Source organism: Mastigoproctus giganteus, chromosome 9 (genome assembly GCF_048544385.1).
Source record: "Mastigoproctus giganteus isolate SK-2022 chromosome 9, ASM4854438v1, whole genome shotgun sequence".
Taxonomy (NCBI): domain Eukaryota; kingdom Metazoa; phylum Arthropoda; class Arachnida; order Uropygi; family Thelyphonidae; genus Mastigoproctus; species Mastigoproctus giganteus.
This window is the reverse complement of record NC_143583.1, coordinates 36,549,048-36,570,451: the sequence shown is the minus strand read 5'-3', so window position 1 is coordinate 36,570,451 and position 21,404 is coordinate 36,549,048. Positions and strand designations below refer to the sequence as shown.

The 21,404-nt window shown below is 35.8% G+C and overlaps 1 protein-coding gene across 4 annotated transcripts in view; it reads right to left on the bottom strand.

Annotated features, from left to right (window-relative positions):
- Positions 1–21,404, bottom strand: part of LOC150080147 (interference hedgehog-like) — a 186,311-nt gene that overhangs the window by 53,310 nt on the left and 111,597 nt on the right. For all 4 annotated transcript variants that reach the window (XM_090381915.1, XM_090381916.1, XM_090381913.1 and 1 more), the window contains 2 exons: positions 10,554–10,721; positions 4,790–4,945 (listed from right to left, as the gene is read on the bottom strand). In XM_090381915.1, coding sequence (XP_090238041.1) covers positions 4,790–4,945; positions 10,554–10,721 — 324 coding nt within the window. The remainder of the gene's footprint in view (positions 1–4,789; positions 4,946–10,553; positions 10,722–21,404) is intronic.

Here is a 21,404-nt window from a genome sequence, read left to right as displayed (position 1 = left end):
ACACTGCTGCTCCTTCCCACCTGGCTACGGAGATGCCTGGTATATCAAGCTTAATGTCCAAGTTTACAGACGATACAAAGGTTGGCAGGGTTGTTAAGGACACTACTGATGCTATGCTGCTGCAACAGGATCTGGAAAGGTTTGGCAGATGGGCTGAGATGTGGCAAATAAAGTTTAACATTGAAAAATGTAAAGTACTACATATGGGAAACAGCAACCCCAGAGCAAAGTATCAACTCTGTGGTACCACACTGACAGTGGTAGAGAATGAAAAGGACCTAGAGATAATTGTGCAGGCAGATATGAAGTTCTCTGAGCAGCGCAGACGATCTGCAAGAGTAACTCATGGTGTCTTGTCAATGATATACAGTAATTTTTCTAGCAGGGATAAGGAGTTGATTATTCCCTTGTATAAGGCAATGGTCAGGCAACACCTTGAGTATTGTATACAGGTCTGGAGGGCTCATTTCAAGAAGGACTGAGAGCTGCTGGAATGAGTACAGAGAAGGGCAACAAGATTAGTGAATGGAACAAAGGGTTGCTCTTTGTTCCAGCTGGCTTCCGTTTTCTAGTCACACTGACCCAGCTCGTCGAGATGCTGAGGCTTTTGCAATTACTAATGACCTTGCACAAATTGTTCATTTACCTACAAGAATACCAGACAATCCTAACCATACAGCCAATACGCTTGATCTTTTTCACACAAACAACCTTTCTAAGTACAGGGTCGAAGTGAGTGGTCCTTTCGGCACCTCAGATCACAACTTGGTGATTGTCTCTTCTCCAATGGAATCTTTATCTCATGGCTATTCCCAACCTCGTGTTGTTTGGCATTACAAGAATGCAAAATGGGATGACCTGCAAGATTTCTTTTCTTCTTTTCCTTGGTTGGATTACTGTTTCAAAACTTCTGATGTCAATGTTTGCTCAGATTGTGTCAGTGAAATTATTCTTGTAGGAATGAAATCCTTTATTCCACACTCCACTTTAAAATCTTGTCCTTTATCTAAACCTCGGCTTTCCAATAAATGTGCTAAGGCTGTTGAAGAGAAGAAGGTTGCATATCGTAATTGGCTTATTTCCAATTCTTCAGTTTCATTTTCTGTCTACACCAAAGCTCACAACAATTGTAAAGCAGTTATTAATCAGTCCAAACTAGATTTTGCACAGGCTAAGAGTAGAAAACTTGCTTCTTGCCCAATGGTAGCCGAGCATTGTGGTCTCTTGCCAAAGCTACTGGCCGCAACTTTTGCACATCTTTGCTCCCACCTCTGTCAAAACCAGATGGTTCTGTTGTCACTTCAGCCAAGGATAAAGCTGACCTGTTAGCATCCCATTTTTCTTCCAAATCATGTATTAATGATCTTGGTAAAACACCTCCCACCATTCCCAACACACTCCATTCAATGCCTCCTGTGGTCTTCCATCAAATGGATGTCAGAAGGATTTTGACAAATGTTATTTGAAAAATGTTATTAGTGGAGTCCCTCAGGGTTTAGTGTTGGGTCCATTATTGTTTTCTGTATTTATAAATAATATTGATGATGGTATATCAAGCTTAATGTCCAAGTTTACAGACGATACAAAGGTAGGCTGCTTTCTTGATGCTAAGAAAGCTCCAGGTCCTGATGGTATTTCTCCGCTTGTTCTCAAAACCTGTGCTCCTGAACTTATTCCTGTTCTTTGCCGCCTTTTTTCACTTTTTTATTCCAAAGGTGTTTTTCCTTCTGCTTAGAAATTTGCTCATATCCAGCCAGTTCATAAAAAGGGTTACAAATCCCTCCCATCCAATTATTGTCCCATTGCAATTACTTCTACTCTTTCTAAAGTAATGGAGAAATCAATTAACTGCCAACTCTTAAAACTACCTAGAAACCTTCCATCTGATCAACGATCACCAGTATGGATTCTTTCAGTGTCGATCCACTGGTGATATTCTGGCTTATGTTATGGACAAATTCAATGGAATTTGTCTGGCTTATGGACAAATTCAATGGAAAAGTTTGGTGAAACACAAGTAGTTGCTCTTGAGATCTCAAAGGCTTTTTGATCGTGTTTGGCATAAAGGTCTTCTAAACAAGCTTCATCTTATGGTTTGCCAACTGTTTTTTATAATTGGTTATCCAGTTTTCTCTCTGATCGCTCACTGAGGGTGATGGCAGATGGCTCTCTGTCTTCTAACTTCTCCACTAATGCTGGTGTCCCCCAAGGTTCAGTTCTTTCACCCACTCTTTTCCTCTTGTATATTAATGACCTTCTTCCATTGACTGGAAACCTTATCCATAGTTTTGCCGATGATAGCACATTGCATTCCACTTTCCATTTTGAGAAACCTTGCCCTGCTCAATCAGCTTCAACATCTCGAATATCTGCCACCAATTCCTTAAATGCCGATCTCCAGGTAATTCTCCAGTGGGGAAAAGACAACTTAGTTGATTTCAACCCTTCTAAAACTCAGTCTTGTCTTATATCTCGCAAAAAGGATTCTTCTGCTTCTATGCCTACCTTTGGTGACACTCTGATTTCTAGGAAAGTTGATATATCTCTTTTGGGGATTACCCTGACTTCTAATCTCTCTTGGCACAAGCACATTACAAATACTGCTTGCTCTGCATCTAAAAAACGTGGTTTTCTCTTTCACTCTCAGCGTTACTTTTCCTCCAAACAGCTGTTCACTCGAATATTGTTCCCACATTTGGTGCCACCAAAATCTCTCTCAGGCTGTTTCTGCTGCATGCCTTTTCTACAGATACTTCCATGGGCACTGTTCTTCTGAATTGGCTTCTATTATTCCCACTCGCTCTTTCAAAACAGTGTGAACATGTGCCGCCACCAGCCATCATCCATTTACTCTCCAATTTCAAACTCACAGAGCCAACTTTTCATCTTCCTCGTTTATTCATTCAACTGCTGTTTTCTGGAACAACCTTCCTTCGTACGTGTTTCTTGAAAATCACAGTCTGCAGAAGTTCAAGTCTAATGTCAACAAATATCTTCTTTCGTCTTCTCAACCTCCAACCCAAGCATGGTACCAAGTGCTATATGTTCTAGTACCTTTCGTGTTTGGGGTTTTCATAAAAAAAAAAAAAAAAAGCTGCAAGTTCTATTTACCACAATGCTGAATAGATCTTTAGGGCACAGAGATCATTGTCCTATCATAAAAACCACTAGACAATCACATAAGTTCACAGGCTTTTCTGGGACATCTTTAACTAAGATTTAATATAACCAAATCAGCTTTGGAACTCAGTCCATGCGCAAAGCATGTTATTTAACACTGATAGTTAAAGGCATACCCTTGCATAACATTGATGCCCAGTAACAGCCTGTGTAACATTTGACTTCTGGAAATCCTTTTCTGGATAGTGGACAGAGGAAGTCAGTTCCAGATGACTCCAATTGGGAAGAGCTGGTTCAAAAAATAGTCCAATATTTAAATTTGTTCTTCAAATAACAAATTTTTTTTAGTTGAAATAAAAACTAATTATTTCAATGGGATTTATTTAATTAAGCTCAATGACATTGTTATTGAGTTAATGGCATTTTATTTAATAAGTTCAATTATTCATTATGCTCTTGTGATTTACAGTGCAGTTATTTATGCCCTAATAAATTTTCTGTTTATATCCCAGGATGGCTAAATAATCCAGAATATAAAACATTTGCAGTATCATGCAACCTTGAATGCATGCAGAATTTTATACCCACATATCATTCAATGAATCAGTCACTTCCCCACTCTCTCCCTGATGATAACTACTATGTGAACAATATCATCAATTGAAGAGAAATGAATATCTCATCATGCAGATTCAGACTTCATCCCTTTTGAAGAGTCCTTTGTTTATCAGCTGGATCCCTGTAAGATCTGGGATTGTGTAAGCAACAACAAATCAACCAATTGGTAGGAGGTGCATCATAGAAGGTTAGCCTCTAGCAAAGTAAAACTAATTATAACAATGTTATGGTGAAGGATGAGCAGAAGTCACAACCTGATCTGACTATATGCAACATAAACTCTAACACTATAGTGCAATTATGGTGGTTTTCCTTATGATCTACATCAGACATTTCTGCCTCTAGTCTCTTCCCATTCTCTCTGAGGAGTGTCCCAAATAAACATGCTTAATTAAGGCTGTTGGAAAAGTCAGCATTTCACTGCTGACTTTTCCAACAGCCTTTTTGGCCCAGAATTCCAGGATTGAAATCTATGCAATTAAGAATGGATGCAGCGTTTTTGGGCTTCCTTTTTACTATGGCTAACGGCATATTGTCCCACTTAAGCGAAGAAAACCCTAGTTGTTTTCTCGATTAGGTTCTGTTCTTTAAGATTTGTCCCAAATAAATGGCAGCCCCGATTAACCGGTGGCCCAATAACTGGAATCCACTGCATCTGGTTTTTCTTCTGTCAAATTGTAAGTAAAAGTTCTAAAAGTAGGGTAGTTCTCCCTTCAAATGGATTTAAAATCTGAAGCCGCATATTTCCATGAGGAAGCAGTGAACATGTTAAGGATTACCCATTACATAAATTTAAGTCATTAATGGCAACAGTCAAGAATTGTAAAAAAAAAAAAAAACTTCATGCAGAAGAATGGATTAAAAATCTGAAGCTGCATATTTACATGAGGGAGCAGTGAACATGTTAAGGATTACCCATTATATAAATTTAAGTCATTAATGGCAACAGTTAAGAATTGTAAAAAAAAAAAAAAAACCTTCATGCAGAAGAAATGTAATGCAATCACAATTTGACCATATATTAAATAGATAACTAATCATTTGTAAATACCTTCTTTGTTTTTCTTCTTTTTCTTCTTTCTCTTTTTTTTGTCAATATCTTCATCTAATGAACCAGGACTAGTCTCATGATCATTGTGGTGACCTCCATGAGAAGGCAAAAACTTATCATACAAAGATGATGAATCTATTCCTTCAAGCCCATAATCTGAAAAAAAAAAAAAAAAAAAAATATATATATATATATATATATATATATACAAACTTGCAAAATTATATTCATATTTGGCAATAAGACATCACAAAATCATACAAAAGTTACTAAATATAATCTCTAAATTTTATATGGGAATAATTCAGTAATGTAAATTAATTCAAAGCAGAGAGAGAGATATATAATGGTCTTTTTCAAACAGAAAATTATGCTTCATACAGTTATGAACTTGTTTGGATTGCACACATTATAACATAAATGAAAGGACCTATGGAAAATACTACAGTCAGTCCTCGTATAGCACGATAGTTGTGTTCCTAGAAACCCTCGTGCAATGCAAAATCGTGCAATATAAACAACAGGCCCTATGGGAAAAATAGGGTTAGGTGCCGACCACCCAAAATTGAACACACATTGGTAACCAAAACATTACCAAACACAATAAGTAAAATACTTACGTATTTTATAACGATTAAAATACGTAATAAAAAATATTATAATTTTTATAATATTTTTTATTATTATACTACATTTTATTATAATATAATAAATAATAAAAAATACGTAAGTATTTTTTACGAATAAAATACGTATTTTATTACGACTATTACGTAATAAAATATTGCTAATGCTTTCGCTTCTATCGTAAGCAAACTTGTTTTTTGTTTGATTTTCTATCCAAACAGATGACAGCCGTTGCATTTCTTCCAATTCTTTGTGTCTTAATCTAATGGATTTTAATTACACTTTGAGTTGTTCCTGCTATGAAAGTTGTTTTTATTTTCTCTGCATTCTTTGTAATTCTCGGCGTTGCCTCATTTAGGTCTGTAGCACGTGCAATATCACATGGTCTTTCATTTCGCTCAAAGCGTTGCACAATTTAATATTTTTTCTCTATCGACAGAAGCGGACTGGCCATAAGCCTTACAGGGGAAACCCCGGTGGGCCGGCGTGATTTTGGCCATAAACCATAGTATGAGGCCACTATATATTTTCCCGGGTAAGAAATTTTGACTCAGTCTGCCTCTGTTTATCGATATTGCTTTTCTTTTTCTCTCTGAATCTGCAGTGTCTTCACCAGTACGCTTCCTTTTCACACCTTTTAAGTATTTTACTCATTTTTAGGGAATAAAGCACAATTACAAAACGAGGAGGCAAGCTTGATACACATAAATAAAGCTGCGTGCGTGTAGCAACAAATAAACACCGTAAAGGCAGAGATACACTATTAACACCTGACATTTTACTAAAGCACATTTCTAGGGGTTACTACCATAAAACAATAAAAACAATTTCCAGTTGCGTTTCTGCTAGTGGAATCTGTTATAAACTGGTAGTAAACTCGATCTAATTGCATTTGCGATTATACCGATAGCTGGAATTGTGTTGGTTTTTACGTTATTATGGTGAAATGTGTTTCCCCTTCAATATAAAAAAACATAAATACATTTTCAGAATCTTCTTCATTCCTATCGTGTTGCATTCAGTTGGAGTGATTCCGCGTTCGGTTGCCATTTCTTGTAAACACAAAGGCGAATCGTGCATAAGCGAATTCGGTTCGTGTTATATAAGATATCCTTCCCCTATTTATAAATCGTGTATGATCGAATTTGTGTAGTGTAAACACGTGTTATATGAGGACTGACTGTATTATCTTCTTTTATTTTAATATATAATAGAAGTTTAATATAAAGAAACTTGCATAAAAGTATACAAGCTGAATTTACTTTGCAGTCTATAGTTTAATTCATAATAAATAATAATAGAACTTTCAAGGCATGAACACATTAAAGAACTAACCACACAAGTAATCTTGTATGCACGCTCAAAAATAATCTTAACAGTAAACCAATACTATAGAATTCTCTCTATATGTAACATATAAAAGCACAGTGATATCTACTAATAATAAAATAAAAATTACTTGTAGTGGCTCATTATCATCATTTAAACTAGTTCCACATGTGTATGACTCATGAAACATGCTACTGATAAAAGATATCAAAGCCACTGGAAGGTAAGACTTGCTTTTTCACATTTAGTACTGCCTCATCAAGAGGTAGTGTTTTGATATAGTAATTAGTAATCATTCTAAAATAGGTGCTCTGGAAGATTAAAATTGGCATTCACTACCATTTTGGCTGTGGGCAGATGGCAATACATTGGTCTGCAGCTGCAAAATACTGTCATGATAAAGCAGAGTTTATAATTACAATTTATAGCAGCCAAACATATTTGCTGTGTTTAACAATGGGCCATATAGCTGTAGTACTGTATGCATTCAAACACAAAATTGTATAAAATTCTGTAGTTGTATGCAAACCACCCAGTTGCAGCCAAATGGAAGAACCAGCATAATTTGTATCTTGATGAGTGATCTCTCATAAGAAATCGGGTATAAATATAATAACATTATATAGGAAACAAATATAGAGAAAAAATAAATAAATAGTTGACAATTTATTTAGAAATTAAAAAAACAGCCCAACAGAAAATGATCATGCAGTTGGTTACTAATAATCTTATCACAGATGTAACGACAAGACTAGAAAGCAATAATACATAAACTGTTGTTACTGTTAATGATGGACTAAATATTTTTAAGCATTATACATGTTCAAACAAGGCTTACAAAATTCTACACCTGCATGCTAACTATTCAAATAATGCCAGATTTAGAATTTTAGAATGAAACACAGAATTATATAAAGTAGATGCCACTTATGGGGATCACTTTGGGACACAGCTTAATTGATAACAATAACTGATGATGCAAGAATGTAACTATTTAGCAGTGTTTCTTGATGAAGAGCAGAAATGCATATATAAAAAGGTGAGAGAGGACAAAAATAAAAAACGAAGTTTAAGCAATATAAAATACTTTTAATTTGACTGTCCCCTATTTCTTCAAGCCATCAATAAAAATGAAACAAGAACACCTCTCATAATGTTTCTGGAAATCCATACACCATTAAAACAAATAAAGAAAATATTAAAATGAAGAATTAGAAAGGGTAAACGATCTACTGTAAAACAGTCAGATTGATAGGAGTACAGATACAATACTATCTCTCACATTACAGAGTAACAACACCAATAACCATATGAAGTGTATGAAGCAGCAGTAACTAGATTCACAACATATCAGAGTTCAAGAACAAATCGGGATGTTATGTAATCACTTCTACTACACATGCATAAACTGCAATAAGGAAAAAAAGCCACAAGATAAAAAGGGGTGCTGATTAAAATAAAATGTTTTTTCTATGTATTAGTATATAACTTTTATCAAGTCTGAGTTGGACATCTTAAAAAGTGAAAACATTCCAGGAATGAGAACATTATTCATGATCACAATAAGCAGTGTACACTGTATATATATTTTATTATGGAAATCCCAAACAAAAAAGTTTGTTGAACCTAAATAATAATATTATAATACCACGGTGAATTAAATGTTAGAAAACTTAAAAAACTTATTAATACTGAAAATTAATAGAATTTTCAGGAAATATGCAGGAATAAAAGTTGTTCTAAAAATGGAAGCAGAAAAGATAAATTAAGATAAAGCTGGTTCATCAAATTTGTACATAAAATGATATCAGCCAATTGATGTGTGTGCTATATCTTATTTAGAGAAAGACGATAAAATTAGACATGCAATTCAGGTAAACAATGCCTGGAGATATACATGTAAGAAAAAGGCATGTGGCAGCAACTGAATATCTGTATGGCAGAGCAGAGTAGTCACTGAAATTGGATGAAGTTACCAATTCCAATTAACTCAAACACTCTCTCTGAAAGAGATTTTTGGAGAAGTTTTTAGTAATACCAACACAGACGTGAGAAGAACAGTCTGTTGAAGAGCAGATTTAGAATTTGTACAGGATGAATAACTGCCTCGGAAAAAACAATAATGCCAGAAGAAAAAAAAAAGATTTGTGGATGCAAAAGGAATAACATATGACATAATTCTAAGAGAGGCTAGATGCCAAATCTATGCCAACAATTCTAAGAGGAGAAATCTGATCCTGTCTAGATATCAGATTTAACCTATTGCTTGCATAGCATCTAACAGATGTCCCTTTATTTAATTTTCTTTTTAACTGGAAATAAAACCAAATCCTCCATGGTCCCTTTTCCCAACAACATTCTCTACATGATCACACAGTGCTTTCTCCTTTCATTTCAGTACACTATAAATTATGAGAAATAAATTATTTGTTTGGCATTTCATATTTGCTACATGAGCATATTTGCTTCATTTAGGGTGAGTGATGGAGGATTAAAACTAAGCATATGTGATAAAAAAATAAAAAATAATAAATTTCTGCAAAGAAATAAGACAAGCAAATTTTACAAGCCCTGAACTTAACTGGACTATTTTTCTCCATCCACTGGAGAAAGGCACAGTTATTTTTATTTAAGGATGCTATGGTCACTTATGCAATTGACAGTTTAAAAGAAAAGAAGGAAGTATATGTTTAACTCAATCAAATGCCTCTTGTGTTTAGCCATATATTACCCAACACTTGTGGCTTCTGAAAGTTATTCTTGTTCTGCACATGGAAATCAGTTATTCACTTCACAAAAAAGGAAGCTTTTGCTTTTTGCCAGAATTTCTTTACAACTCTTCTTATAATCATTGCTAGTCATTCATAAAGTGGGTAGGTCTTCCTTGCACCTCCACTGGATGTAGACCAAAGTTCTTGGTGATCGAGTAAAGCAACCATAAAAGAAATTCCAAGAACAGGCAAATAAGGATCTATAAATTTTTGTAATAGCAAAAACAAGATAACAAGTCAACAGCTGATGTAGCATCACATTCGAGTTTTGGTAGAATCAGAATTTACATATACTGATACAGACTGGAAATGTAAATGAAACACCAGTATTTTGAAGTTCTGCCAGGCAACACTAACAACAAAAGCAAAAATCAATTATGAGTATTATAATAATTGGTAGTAATAAGAAGAGGCATACAATAAGGCGCCTCTGTAGCCAGGTGGGCAGGAGCAGCAGTGCATAGCACACGCTTCTTGATTAGACCGGGGTTCGAGCCCGTCACGACCAAATACGGAGGATGCAGAAAGGTCAGGGAATGACCACTGCATATCCCCAGAGCGATACGGCCTTAGTTGCTAATGCTCCTAGAAAAAAAAAAAAAAAAAAAAACAAGCATACAATAATGTTATTTATCAATGCTGATGGCAGAAATTGTTATTGCCACAATTTCTGCCATCATTTTAAAAGGAAAATGCTGTCTAAACTGCTTTTTTTTTTTTTTTTCTTTTTTAAATCTCTTTCAAAAATGGGATACAAATTTCATTACAAAACATGATATTTGGATAAATACAGTATATAAAATGAAACTGCTTAGAAAGAAGGTTTATGTACCATTCCCAACCTGCTTCACTTTTATTATTGAAATCTGTAAATAAACACAATTTATGCAAAATATATTTATATTTTAATTACTTTAATAATTTCATGTCTCAACTGCAACTAAACATGGTATAATTCCTGGCTTGTCCCATATAATCATGAATAAAATATCTAAAATAATTCCATTTTCAAAACTAGCATTTTAGTGGTGAATTACCATAATTGTCCTCATCTTCCTCATCATAATCAGGATCAGCTGGAGTGGAATTATCAGTAACAACAGTAAGCAAAGAAGATGCATAGGTAGAACCAAGTTCATTTCTAGCAAAGCATTGATAAATGCCAGCATGCCTTCTGGAGACCTTAGATAACACAAGCTTGGCATCTGAAATTTTCAATAAAAGGTTTCAATTTCTTGAGTTTATAAGTTAATATCTTTAAATTAGTTTTATTTCATTACTAAAATGAGCTTAAATTAATAATCATTTTAAAATTTAGCAGAGCCTGATTACAGAGTTCTAAATTGAATGATGGGAAGGAGATGGAGAGAAGTAGCAGTGTTAAAGATAAAATATTTGATTTTAATTTCAGGAAAGGAGATTGCACACAAAGGACAAATAAACTAGAATTATGAAATACCTTTAAAGAACACACGAATGCATATATATTATTAAGAAAATACAGCACAAGGAGGATACTAAAATGAATGAATCACGGGCTAGCCAATTTAACAGAACAGAAAAGGATGGCACAGGAAAGTTAAAAAGAGCAATGAAAATTACTGAAGCCTATAAGGGGGCTACAAGTTGATTTGTAGCAGTATCACAGAAAAGGTTTGGCCAGCAAAGGCTGATTATGAGAAAGTGCTTGCTAAGAGCACAAGAAAAGGAGACAAGGAGTTTTTCCATGCATGTGAATACAAAGAAGAAGAAGAAAAAGAAGAAGAAACAGAAAAGAAATAATCAGGTCAGACCCTTATATAAATGGTGCAGGAAAGTCTTAGATAACCAAGTTGATTATGCAGATAAACTGAACTTAGCATAAATATTTACAGATAAAAGACTCCTTACAGTGAAGACAAGCTGTGTGAGCAAGGTTGAACAGTATGAAATAATTAGCAAATATTGAAATTATAAAAGATTATTTATTAGAAAAACTTTCAAGGCAAGTAAGTTTCATCTTTTAAGTTTAATTATGATCTCATCACTGGCAGAGAGAGAGAGAGAGAGAGAGAGAGAGAGAGAGAGAGAGAGAGATATTCCTTACATAAAAGCAGTCAGTATGACTTCAGTGGTAAGAAAGCGCATGGAAAAAATATGTCATAAGTATGATCCGAAGGACGCACAATGCTGTTTTGCTAAGGGAAAATCATGTTTAACTAGCCTGATAAAACTGTTTTCACAGAGTCACTCATGAGCTAGCTGGATATAGGAAATAATTTTGACAGTTGGTCTCTATTTGTATATCCCGATCTCTTGCTTTTTTAAGATGCTCCAAAGAATAAGCACAATGGTTCACTTAATAGTACAATGCAATAAAAATAACTTAATTTTTCTAAACCTAATCTTGCTCATTTAACACACAGCAGCCTCTTAACTGATACTCACTTGAACCAATCCTTGTTGAGCACCTCTTGCTTATTACAGTTTAGCCACTGAAATTTACATGTGTATCATAATATGACTCTCCTACTTAAAACAATAAACTAATCTTAAGAGGACTGTAAAATTCTTGCTTTTACTATTTAGACATTATGACAGTAGCTTATGAAGACATGCCAAAATTACTTTAGATGGTTTTGTCAATTATCATTATTAGTAAATTCATTATAAAATTATTTTAGAATTAGAAACTAATATACAATTTCACATCTATTTATGTAAATTATTAATTTATTGTGAACTAAATTACTAAAATACACAAAAATATATGTCACATATATCCAAACACCTAGTAAGATTTAGTAAACTGATCAAGTAAACAGAGCTTTTATTTTGTTTACTTGATAAATACCAAAAGCAAATTCCAAATTTACATGTTCAGTCAAATTTAGTCACTGTCCCTACTCAAAGCTAGCATTAACTGTGAGCAGGTGCTAAGATATACAGGCACTCCCTGGCTTATATAATACTTGACTTATGGAAATTTGACTTTACGTAAGTTTCTGCTGGCCGGTGCAAACTTAAAAAAATCGTGGAAACATATTTTGCATCCAGTAGGAATAAATGGAGGTATCATGAAAATATCGTAATGTAAACCCAATAACATATTGTTTTTTTTTTTTTTTTTTGGTAATTTGCTCCGAGACCTTGGAAGTTTAAATTTTCACTATATAAGTAAGCTATTACTTATATAGTGAAAATATCTCTCTCTAAAAGGTCATTTTTATAATGGAAATTGCACTACACTTTCATCATTATCATATGTTCTGTTATAAGAATCAATTTGGAATGCTTTTGTGATATTTTTCTTAAACACATTTCTGGAGGTCACTATCATAAAACAAAGAAAACAATTTGCACTTTCTGGTTTATTTGGCTTTCTGTTAGTGCAATCTATTAAAAACGGGTAGTACACTCGATGTTATTGCATTTGTGATAATACCTGGAATTCTGTGGGTTTTTACGTTATTCACTGAAATCTTAAATCATATAAAAAACATAAATTTTCAGAATCTTCTCTTTATTCCTATTTATTTATTACAATAGTAAAGGGAAAGGGACCAATGGAAAGTGAAAGTGCTGGCAGTGTTAGGAAACAAAACAAAATTGATTTAAAAATGAAGATGATTAATTAAGAAGCCCGAAGCAGGACAAAGTTTGTCTTCAATTGCACAGAATTAGGTCTCGCTGCTTCAACAGTGAATATTAATTTTAAGGGACAGTGCACATATAAAAGAACATGTTAAAGGATCAACGGTGATCACAAAACAGCATTCAGGCACTAAATCGAAGATGGAAAAGCTATTAATATGGATGGAAAATCAGATTCAGAAGCAAGTGCCCCTGAGTCCAATGGCCATTCAACCAAAAGCAAGAAGTATTTATGAAGATATTAAGGATAAGTAAAGTTCCGTTCAATGCAACCCGCAGCATTAAAGTATGCAGTGAAGTCGCCAGTGCCAATTCTGCAGCTGCAGAGAAATTTTGTGATGTGTTGGAAAAAACCCCTTCAAAATCTCCACAGCCCTCAACTTCCACAGCACAGTACTTATCAGCTGGAGAGTTAATTCTGGCAATGATGCTCAAAAGGTAAAACTTGCTGACGTTATGCTTGTCTCCTCTCTCTCTTTTATAATTTTAAAATTTTTATAATTTTGTACACTTTTGTAATTTTTCCTACGCACAAGATAAAAAAATTGAATAAATAATTCTATTTACATGTTTGTCGAACATTTCATTTTTGCTTCAGTCAAATTCAGCACGCATAGTTGCAAGTACTGCATAAGCATTTTGGGAAATTCCGACTTACATAAAATATGATTTATGTAGAGTTCCATTGAACACAATCTGTACATAAGTTGGGAAGTGACTCTATATATTTTTGTCTGTTTTGATCATTATATATATTATATATACTTTTTGTTTCTGATATTGAATAGTTATTTTTTTTTGTTATTTTGGTTTTTTTTTTAGGAGCATTAGCAACTAAGGCCATATTGCTCCGGGATATGCAGTGGTCATTCCTTGACCTTTCCGCATCCTCCGTATTTGGTGGTGACGGGCTCGAACCCCGGTCTAATCAAGAAGCGTGTGCTACGCACTGCTGCTCCTTCCCACCTGGCTACGGAGGCGCCTTATTGAATAGTGCAGACTTTTGTAACTGCCATGCAACTTATACTGTAGTTAGTTGATTTAAGAGTAAAACAAAAACAATTTAATCTGTGTCTACAGCACATATTTTTATGTAATATACATACAAGTCTGTTCACAGCTAACTACTAAATAATTATAAGATTCGCATCATTATGCATGATATTGCACTACCTCGAATAAGTAATTCTTCACCACAGGAGAAAACTACTGTTACTTATTCTCAGCGGATGCCATATTCCAGATGGCACCATTTCAGAGTTGAATGGCTCCTCTTTGGTGGGAGGGCAGGCATCCTGGTGGTGCAATTATGGAAAGGCAGTTGCAAAGTATAACTCCACAATGTGAGAGATGCCTAATGTTGTGTAATAATTTGAATCACGTCACGTTTTAGGGCAAAAGGCTCAAGTTGAATTAGCGTTGAATTAGGGTTGAATTTGAAAGTGTCTGCAATTCTGCCCAGACACGATAGGAGGGAGTATATGATGAGAGCCCTGTCAATCAATTCGGCCCTGGAAAGACTGCGCAAGCCTCAAGGGGTAGAATTTTTTTCAGCCTGGTCTGTACTTATTAACAGGAGAGACTGCTTCTACAGGGATGGGATACACTTAAATAGAAAGGGTGCAAGAATGTTTGCTGATGCTATCAAGGCAGTGTTAGGTGAGTCGGAAAACTGCTAGATTGGGGGGGGATACAAGGACTAATAGATTAACAGTAGCCACTGGCAGAGGTGAAAAGTGATTTTTGCACTGCTTCTATTAAAATGAGCCGCAGCCTGGAAAATAAAATGCAGGATATTTCAGAGACTGCTGGGAATCATTGGGGTACAAGTAAACACGTGGGTTGTGTTAGGGTAGCTAAGAAAAAGAACAGGTGCATGTATACTTGGGTGTGCACCAATGCTAGGAGTTTAGTGAATAAATTTGATGAATTTGAGGTATTGCTCAAAACATCAAAGGCAGATATTGTGGGGATTTCAGAGACGTGGTGTCACACAGATATAAGGAATGCAGAACTGGAATTTGGGGAGTACAATGTCTACAGAAAGGATAGACAGGATACGAAGGGAGGAGGGGTTATGCTATTAGTTAAGAAATACATAAAATTCAAGGAAGTGAAGTCAGTCGACATTGCTGGACAATGCAGTGTCGAGTCAGTTTGGTGTGACATAAGCATTGGGAGATCAAAATTGAGAGTAGGAGTGTGCTATAGACCTAATGACTCTGATGAGTATAATAAGAAACTGTACAGGGAAATAGAGTGGGCCAGTAAATCAGAGAGTCTTATAATGGGGAATTTTAATTTCCCAGATATTGACTGGAATTTGGGGGCTGGTCACTCACACACTAGCAAGACTTTTGTGGATTTATTCGATGATTGTTTTCTGCATCAGCATGTTCGGGAGGCAACTAGAGGGAGTAATACTCTTGATTTGATTATCAGTAGTGATTCTTCATGCATTCAGAATCTGCAGGTAAATGAACCACTAGGTGGCAGTGATCACAGTGTGCTGAAGTGGGATTTACTCAAAGAGGTAACTACCATTAGGGGAAAAGGGAAGGGTTATTGCTTTCGTAAAGGTGACTACGATGGACTGAGACAGTATTTAAATTCTATACAGTGGGACCAACTGATGATGTTACCAACAGCAAATTCAAAATGGGAAGCATTCAAAGACCTTATCTTGGAAGCTACTAGGCTTTACATACCAACTAAGAAATATTGTTCAAGTTTAGGCCTAAGTGGATGTCAGATGAACTAATGAGACATATGGCAGAGAAGAAAAATGCATGGGATACATACAAATTAACACGTGACACAGAAGCCTATGATAGATACAAGTTGATCTGTAACCAAGTTACAAAGGAGGTTAGGCAGGCGAAGGCAGATTACGAGAAATCTTTGGCAAGGGATGCAAAGAAAAACAGCAAAGAGTTCTTTACTTATGTAAACTCTAGAAGGAAGGGGATGAATCAGATTGGTCCACTTGATATTGATGGGTCAATTGTTGATGATCCTGCTCAGGTAGCTAACAAACTAAATGAATATTTTGCATCGACATTCACACATGAGGAGTTATTCAGCGAGGGGAAAGCCAGAGGTGTATTCAACTCTGGCAGTAAGCTAGAGAATCTTGTAATAACTGAGAGTAAAGTGGAGGAGAAATTGTTGAAGATAAATACAAGAAAGGCACCTGGGGTGGATGGGATCTATCCAGTTATATTAAAGGAAGCAGCAAAGGAAGTAAACAAACCCTTAGCCATAATTATGAGAGCTTCCTTGGACTCCGGGGAAGTACCCATGGACTGGAGATATGCAAATGTGACTCCAATTCACAAAGGAGGATCAAAGGGTGACACAAGTAATTATAGACCTGTTAGTTTAACTTCTGTTCCCGGAAAATTAATGGAGGCACTGGTTAAAGAAGCACTGCAGGATCATCTAGACAAGACTTCAGTTATAGCTCAGACACAACATGGTTTTGTTAAGGGGAAGTCTTGCCTGACCAATTTGATTGGATACTATGATGCAGTCACAAAAGAACAGGATGTAGGGTATAACTTTGATATTATATACTTGGATCTTAGAAAGGCTTTTGATACTGTTGCACATGGAAGACTGCTGCACAAATTGGAGCAGTGTGGCATTGGAGGCAAATTGCTGCTTTGAATAAAGGGGTGGTTGAGGGGGAGAAGACAGAGAGTGGTAATCAATGGACACTGCTCATTGTGGACTAATGTTATTAGTAGAGTCCTTCAGGGTTCAGTATTGGGTCCATTATTGTTTTCTGTATTAATAAATAATATTGATGATGGTATATCAAGCTTAATGTCCAAGTTTGCAGACGATACGAAGCTTGGCAGGGTTGTCAAGGACACTACTGACACTATGCTACTGCAACAGGATCTGGAAAGGTTGAGCAGATGGGCTGAGAGGTGGCAAATGAAGTTTAACATTGACAAATGTAAAGTACCACATATGGGAAACAGCAACCCCAGAGCAACGTATCAACTCTGTGGTACTACAATGACAGTCGTAGAGAATGAAAGGGACCTGGGGTTGGTTGTGCAGGCAGATATGAAGTTCTCTGAGCAGTGCAGATGGGCTGCAAGAGTAGCTCATGGTGTATTGTCGATGATATATAGGAATTTTTCTAGCAGGGATAAGGAGGTGATTATTCCCTTGTATAAGGCAATGGTCAGGCCACACCTAGAGTACTGTATACAGGTCTGGAGGCCTCATTTCAAGAAGGATGTAGAGATGCTGGAACGAGTACAGAGAAGGGCAACAAGATTAGTGAATGGAACAAAGGGGTGTTCTTACGAAGAGAGGCTTAAGTTTTGCAAATTACAGTGTCTGGGGACTAGGCACCAGCGAAGTGATCTGATAGAGAGGTGTATAAAGCCTTGAATGGTTTGAGCATGCTCAATGCTGATGGGATTCTTCCTCTTGCTCAGAATAATCACCTGACAGGGCATAAATTCAAATTGAGGAAAGACAGATGTAAGATAGACGTGAGGAAATTTGCCTTTAGTCAGCGGATGGCTGGTTGGTGGAACAGACTTCCATCCCTTGTGGTGTAAGTTGATAGCCTAAATAAGTTTAAAGCTCAGCTGGACAGGTATTTCGAACGACCAGAGGGGTGAAGTGGAAGTGGTTATTTTTTATTTATTTATTTATTATTATTATTTTTTTTTTTGGCTGATGCTGCATAAGCTTGTTTTCTTGCATCAAATGCCTCTACTAATGCTAATGCTAAGTTGCAAAGTGAGTTACTCACTATCTGCACTCTCTTGAGCGGATCTTTCTTTCCAAACTCCTGGGGAGCAGAGGCTTGCCTCTCCTTGCCTCCCCAATTTTCTCACTCTGGTGGGGCACGGGCATGCCTCACTACCTACAGGGGCTATCTACTCTGTCAGCCCCTTATTTCCAACTTCTTCCCCCAGTCTTCATCCTTCCCCCAAACTTTTGTCTTGCACAGCGTTTAGCCCTACATTTCAAAATCAAAAGAGAAAATCAAAATTTTTGCCCGAACCTATTTGGTTTTTAAAACTCACTTTCACCGCGCAGCCCCTCGTCGCGTACTATTAATACTAACTTGCTAAGTATCACTAATATCAACCTCGATTTATTTATTTATTATAATTATTATTATTTATTATTATTTTTTTATTTTATTTTATTATTTTATTTTTTTTTTTGTCCTAGCCACTGAAATCCCAGGAAAGTAAGTGGCAAGACCAGCCAGAGTACAAATATTGGTAATACCCGGCCGGCCTCCCTGTGGCAGGTATTGGTAACGTCGGGTCTCACTAGGGGCCCGGCGGCTAACAGGCCGGATGAACAATGGGCACAACAAACTACACAGTACATATACCACACACTTTTAAATCTCTGGCTTGTCCGATACAGAGAACATACGCGGAGATGGGAGAAATCCCAGGTGCCGTCAGACCCCGAACATACCTAATACCTAATATGGAACTTGAGACTTTTTGCCCTAAAATGGTATGTAATTCATTTTTATACTTAATAAATACTTGGTTACAATTTTTTGGGTCTATAATTTTTTTTATTTATTCATTGTTTCTCCAAGTGAAAAATATAATACAGGATTAACTGATATTTTGATTAACTGGTGTAATCAAACTGGCTTGTTTATTATTATTAGTCATATGGTGCAAGGAAGCCTGAGGCTTATGCTGCACCAGCCAAAAAAAAAATTGAGTTACCCTGAGAGAGAGAGAGAGGGGGGAGGGGGTGTAGAAGGAAATCACCAAGAAAGAGAAAAATGATGATATCCAAGCTCAGGACTCTGGGTGTGCCAAGCCCATACTCACCACATGTGACATCCTGGGTGGGAGTCCACTGTATACAAGAAAAAGAACTTGTGGCACACTTTATATGCTGATATTTTTTGCATCCTTAACTATTTCTAAACACATTAACAGACCCAAATTAGAACAACTGTTTTTAATTAGAGATATATGACCAATTTAGTCATTGCAAAATTGAGGAGAATCACAATTTGGATAGTTTTAATGAAGCATACTGAAAAAGGTCACAGCCATGATAATGATGAGCAGGAAATATTCACAAAAGAAAATATTTCAATTGATGGGTGCATCATGATGAGCAAAGATTTATAAAGTTGGAACAAAAAGTGGCAATAGTAGAAATTCAGTGCTCCTATAATACTTCCCTATGTTGCAAATTGGAGCAGTGTGGAATTAGGGGCAAATTACTGCTATGGATAAAGGGAGGGTTGAGTATGAGAAGACAGAGAGTGGTTATCAATGGGCACTGCTCTTCTTGGACTAATGTTATTAGCAGAGTCCCTGAGGTTCAGTGCTGGACAATTGATGTTTTCTATATTTATTAATGATATTGATGAAGAATATTAGGCTTAATGTCTAAGGTTTTCAGATGATATGAAGGTTGGCTGGATAGTTAAACACAGTAATCTGGGACAGCTACTGCAACTATCTAAACAAATTAGGCATATGGACTGAGAAGTGGCAACTGAAGTTTAATATTAACAAATGCACACTTCATATGGGGAGCAGTAATCTCAGATTAATGTACAAACTGTGTGGTACCATTTTCATATTTCATCCAAGAAAGTGGAAAATGAAAAAGACCTGAGGTAATTGTGCAGTCAAGTATGAAGTTCTCTGAACAATGCAGACAGGCTGCGAAGATAAGTAGGTTATGGGGTTTGTCAATGATATACAGGAATTTTGCCAGCAGGGAAAAGGAAGTGATTATCCCACTTTGTAAAGCAATGGTTAGGCCACATCTTGAGTACTGCATACAGATCTGGAAGTCTCATTTTAGGATGGATTTGGATGTGTTAGAGCAGGTGCAGAGAAGAACAAGATTAGTGAGTGAAACAAAAGGGTACTACCAGGAAGGTTTCAGTTCTGCAAACAGCAACACCTGGGGACTAGACACCTGTGAGGAGATTGATTGAGGTGTTTAAGGCTTTGAATGGACTGAATAAGCTCAATACTGCTGATGGAATCCTTTCTCTTGCTCAGACTACACACACACACATGAGGGGGCATAAATTCAAACTGAGTGTTACAGGGTAGATGTGTAAAAATTTGCCTTCATTCAGTGAAATGGATTGCTGAAAAAAACTCCATGTGGTGTTGCAGAGTTGGGCAGTTTGAATAAATTCAAGGAAAAACTATGATATTGAAGTTTTTTTTTTTTTTTTTGTTGGTGATGGTGTATAAGCTTGGTTTCTTTTATCAAATGCCACTGCTAATACCAATATGATTAGCCAGTTCACTGACAATGAAACTCTGACACATGTCTCTCACTGATTCTCACTATTGTTAATAATCTTCTTTAATAAATTATCTTCTTTGATCTTTAATTCTTATATTTTTTGAAGGATTCACTAAGATTTATCAGCTATGAACCACATTTTCTGTCACTAGAAGAACTGAGATATAACTAAAATAAACAAATGTTCATGCATACCCTTTGGTCTTGTGGCAAAAAAAAAAAAAAAAAAAAAAAAAAAGAGTCCTATCTGACAAATATTTACGATGATCCAAGGAGATAACAAACAAAGATTATCAAAGGTGGCTTATATTTTTGCTTTTATGATATTTCTTTTGAATACACAATATTGTATTGTATTACCTTAAACTATTGGTGAAAATTTACTGTCCAATAACATATATTTCAACAGGATCTGCTATAATTTGTGTAGCGATTTTATAGTTCTATATTTCGTAATAGTAATGATTTTTATCTTTTTATTTTTTCAGATTAAAAATGTGAGATTTCTGTATCACGGAGAGGTGGACAATCCAACAGTATTTTAAAACTGTGAGAAATGTATTTAAAAACAACAATTCCCTTAAGTATGCTCTATGAGCATACTGATGAGAAAAAGGTTTGAACATTGCTCGTTCTGAACACATTATTCATTAGTGTGTGTGTGCAAGCGTGCAGAAAGATTTCAATAAAAAGTGGAATAAGCTAGTGAAAGACAACAAATAGGAAAAAGAAATTCTGCAAGAATTTCTTTTTCCTATTTGTTGGAAATAGGTGCACAACGTTGGAAATAGGTGCACTAGTGCACAATGAGCTTGTGCACCAGTGTTTCAGTCTACAAAAATTAATCAGATGGGTTTTTTTTTTTTTTTGGCTGATGCCGTATAAGCTTGCATTCTTGCATCAAATGCCTCTACTAATGCTAATGCTAATTCAAAGTTCACCAGAACTGAAACATCTTA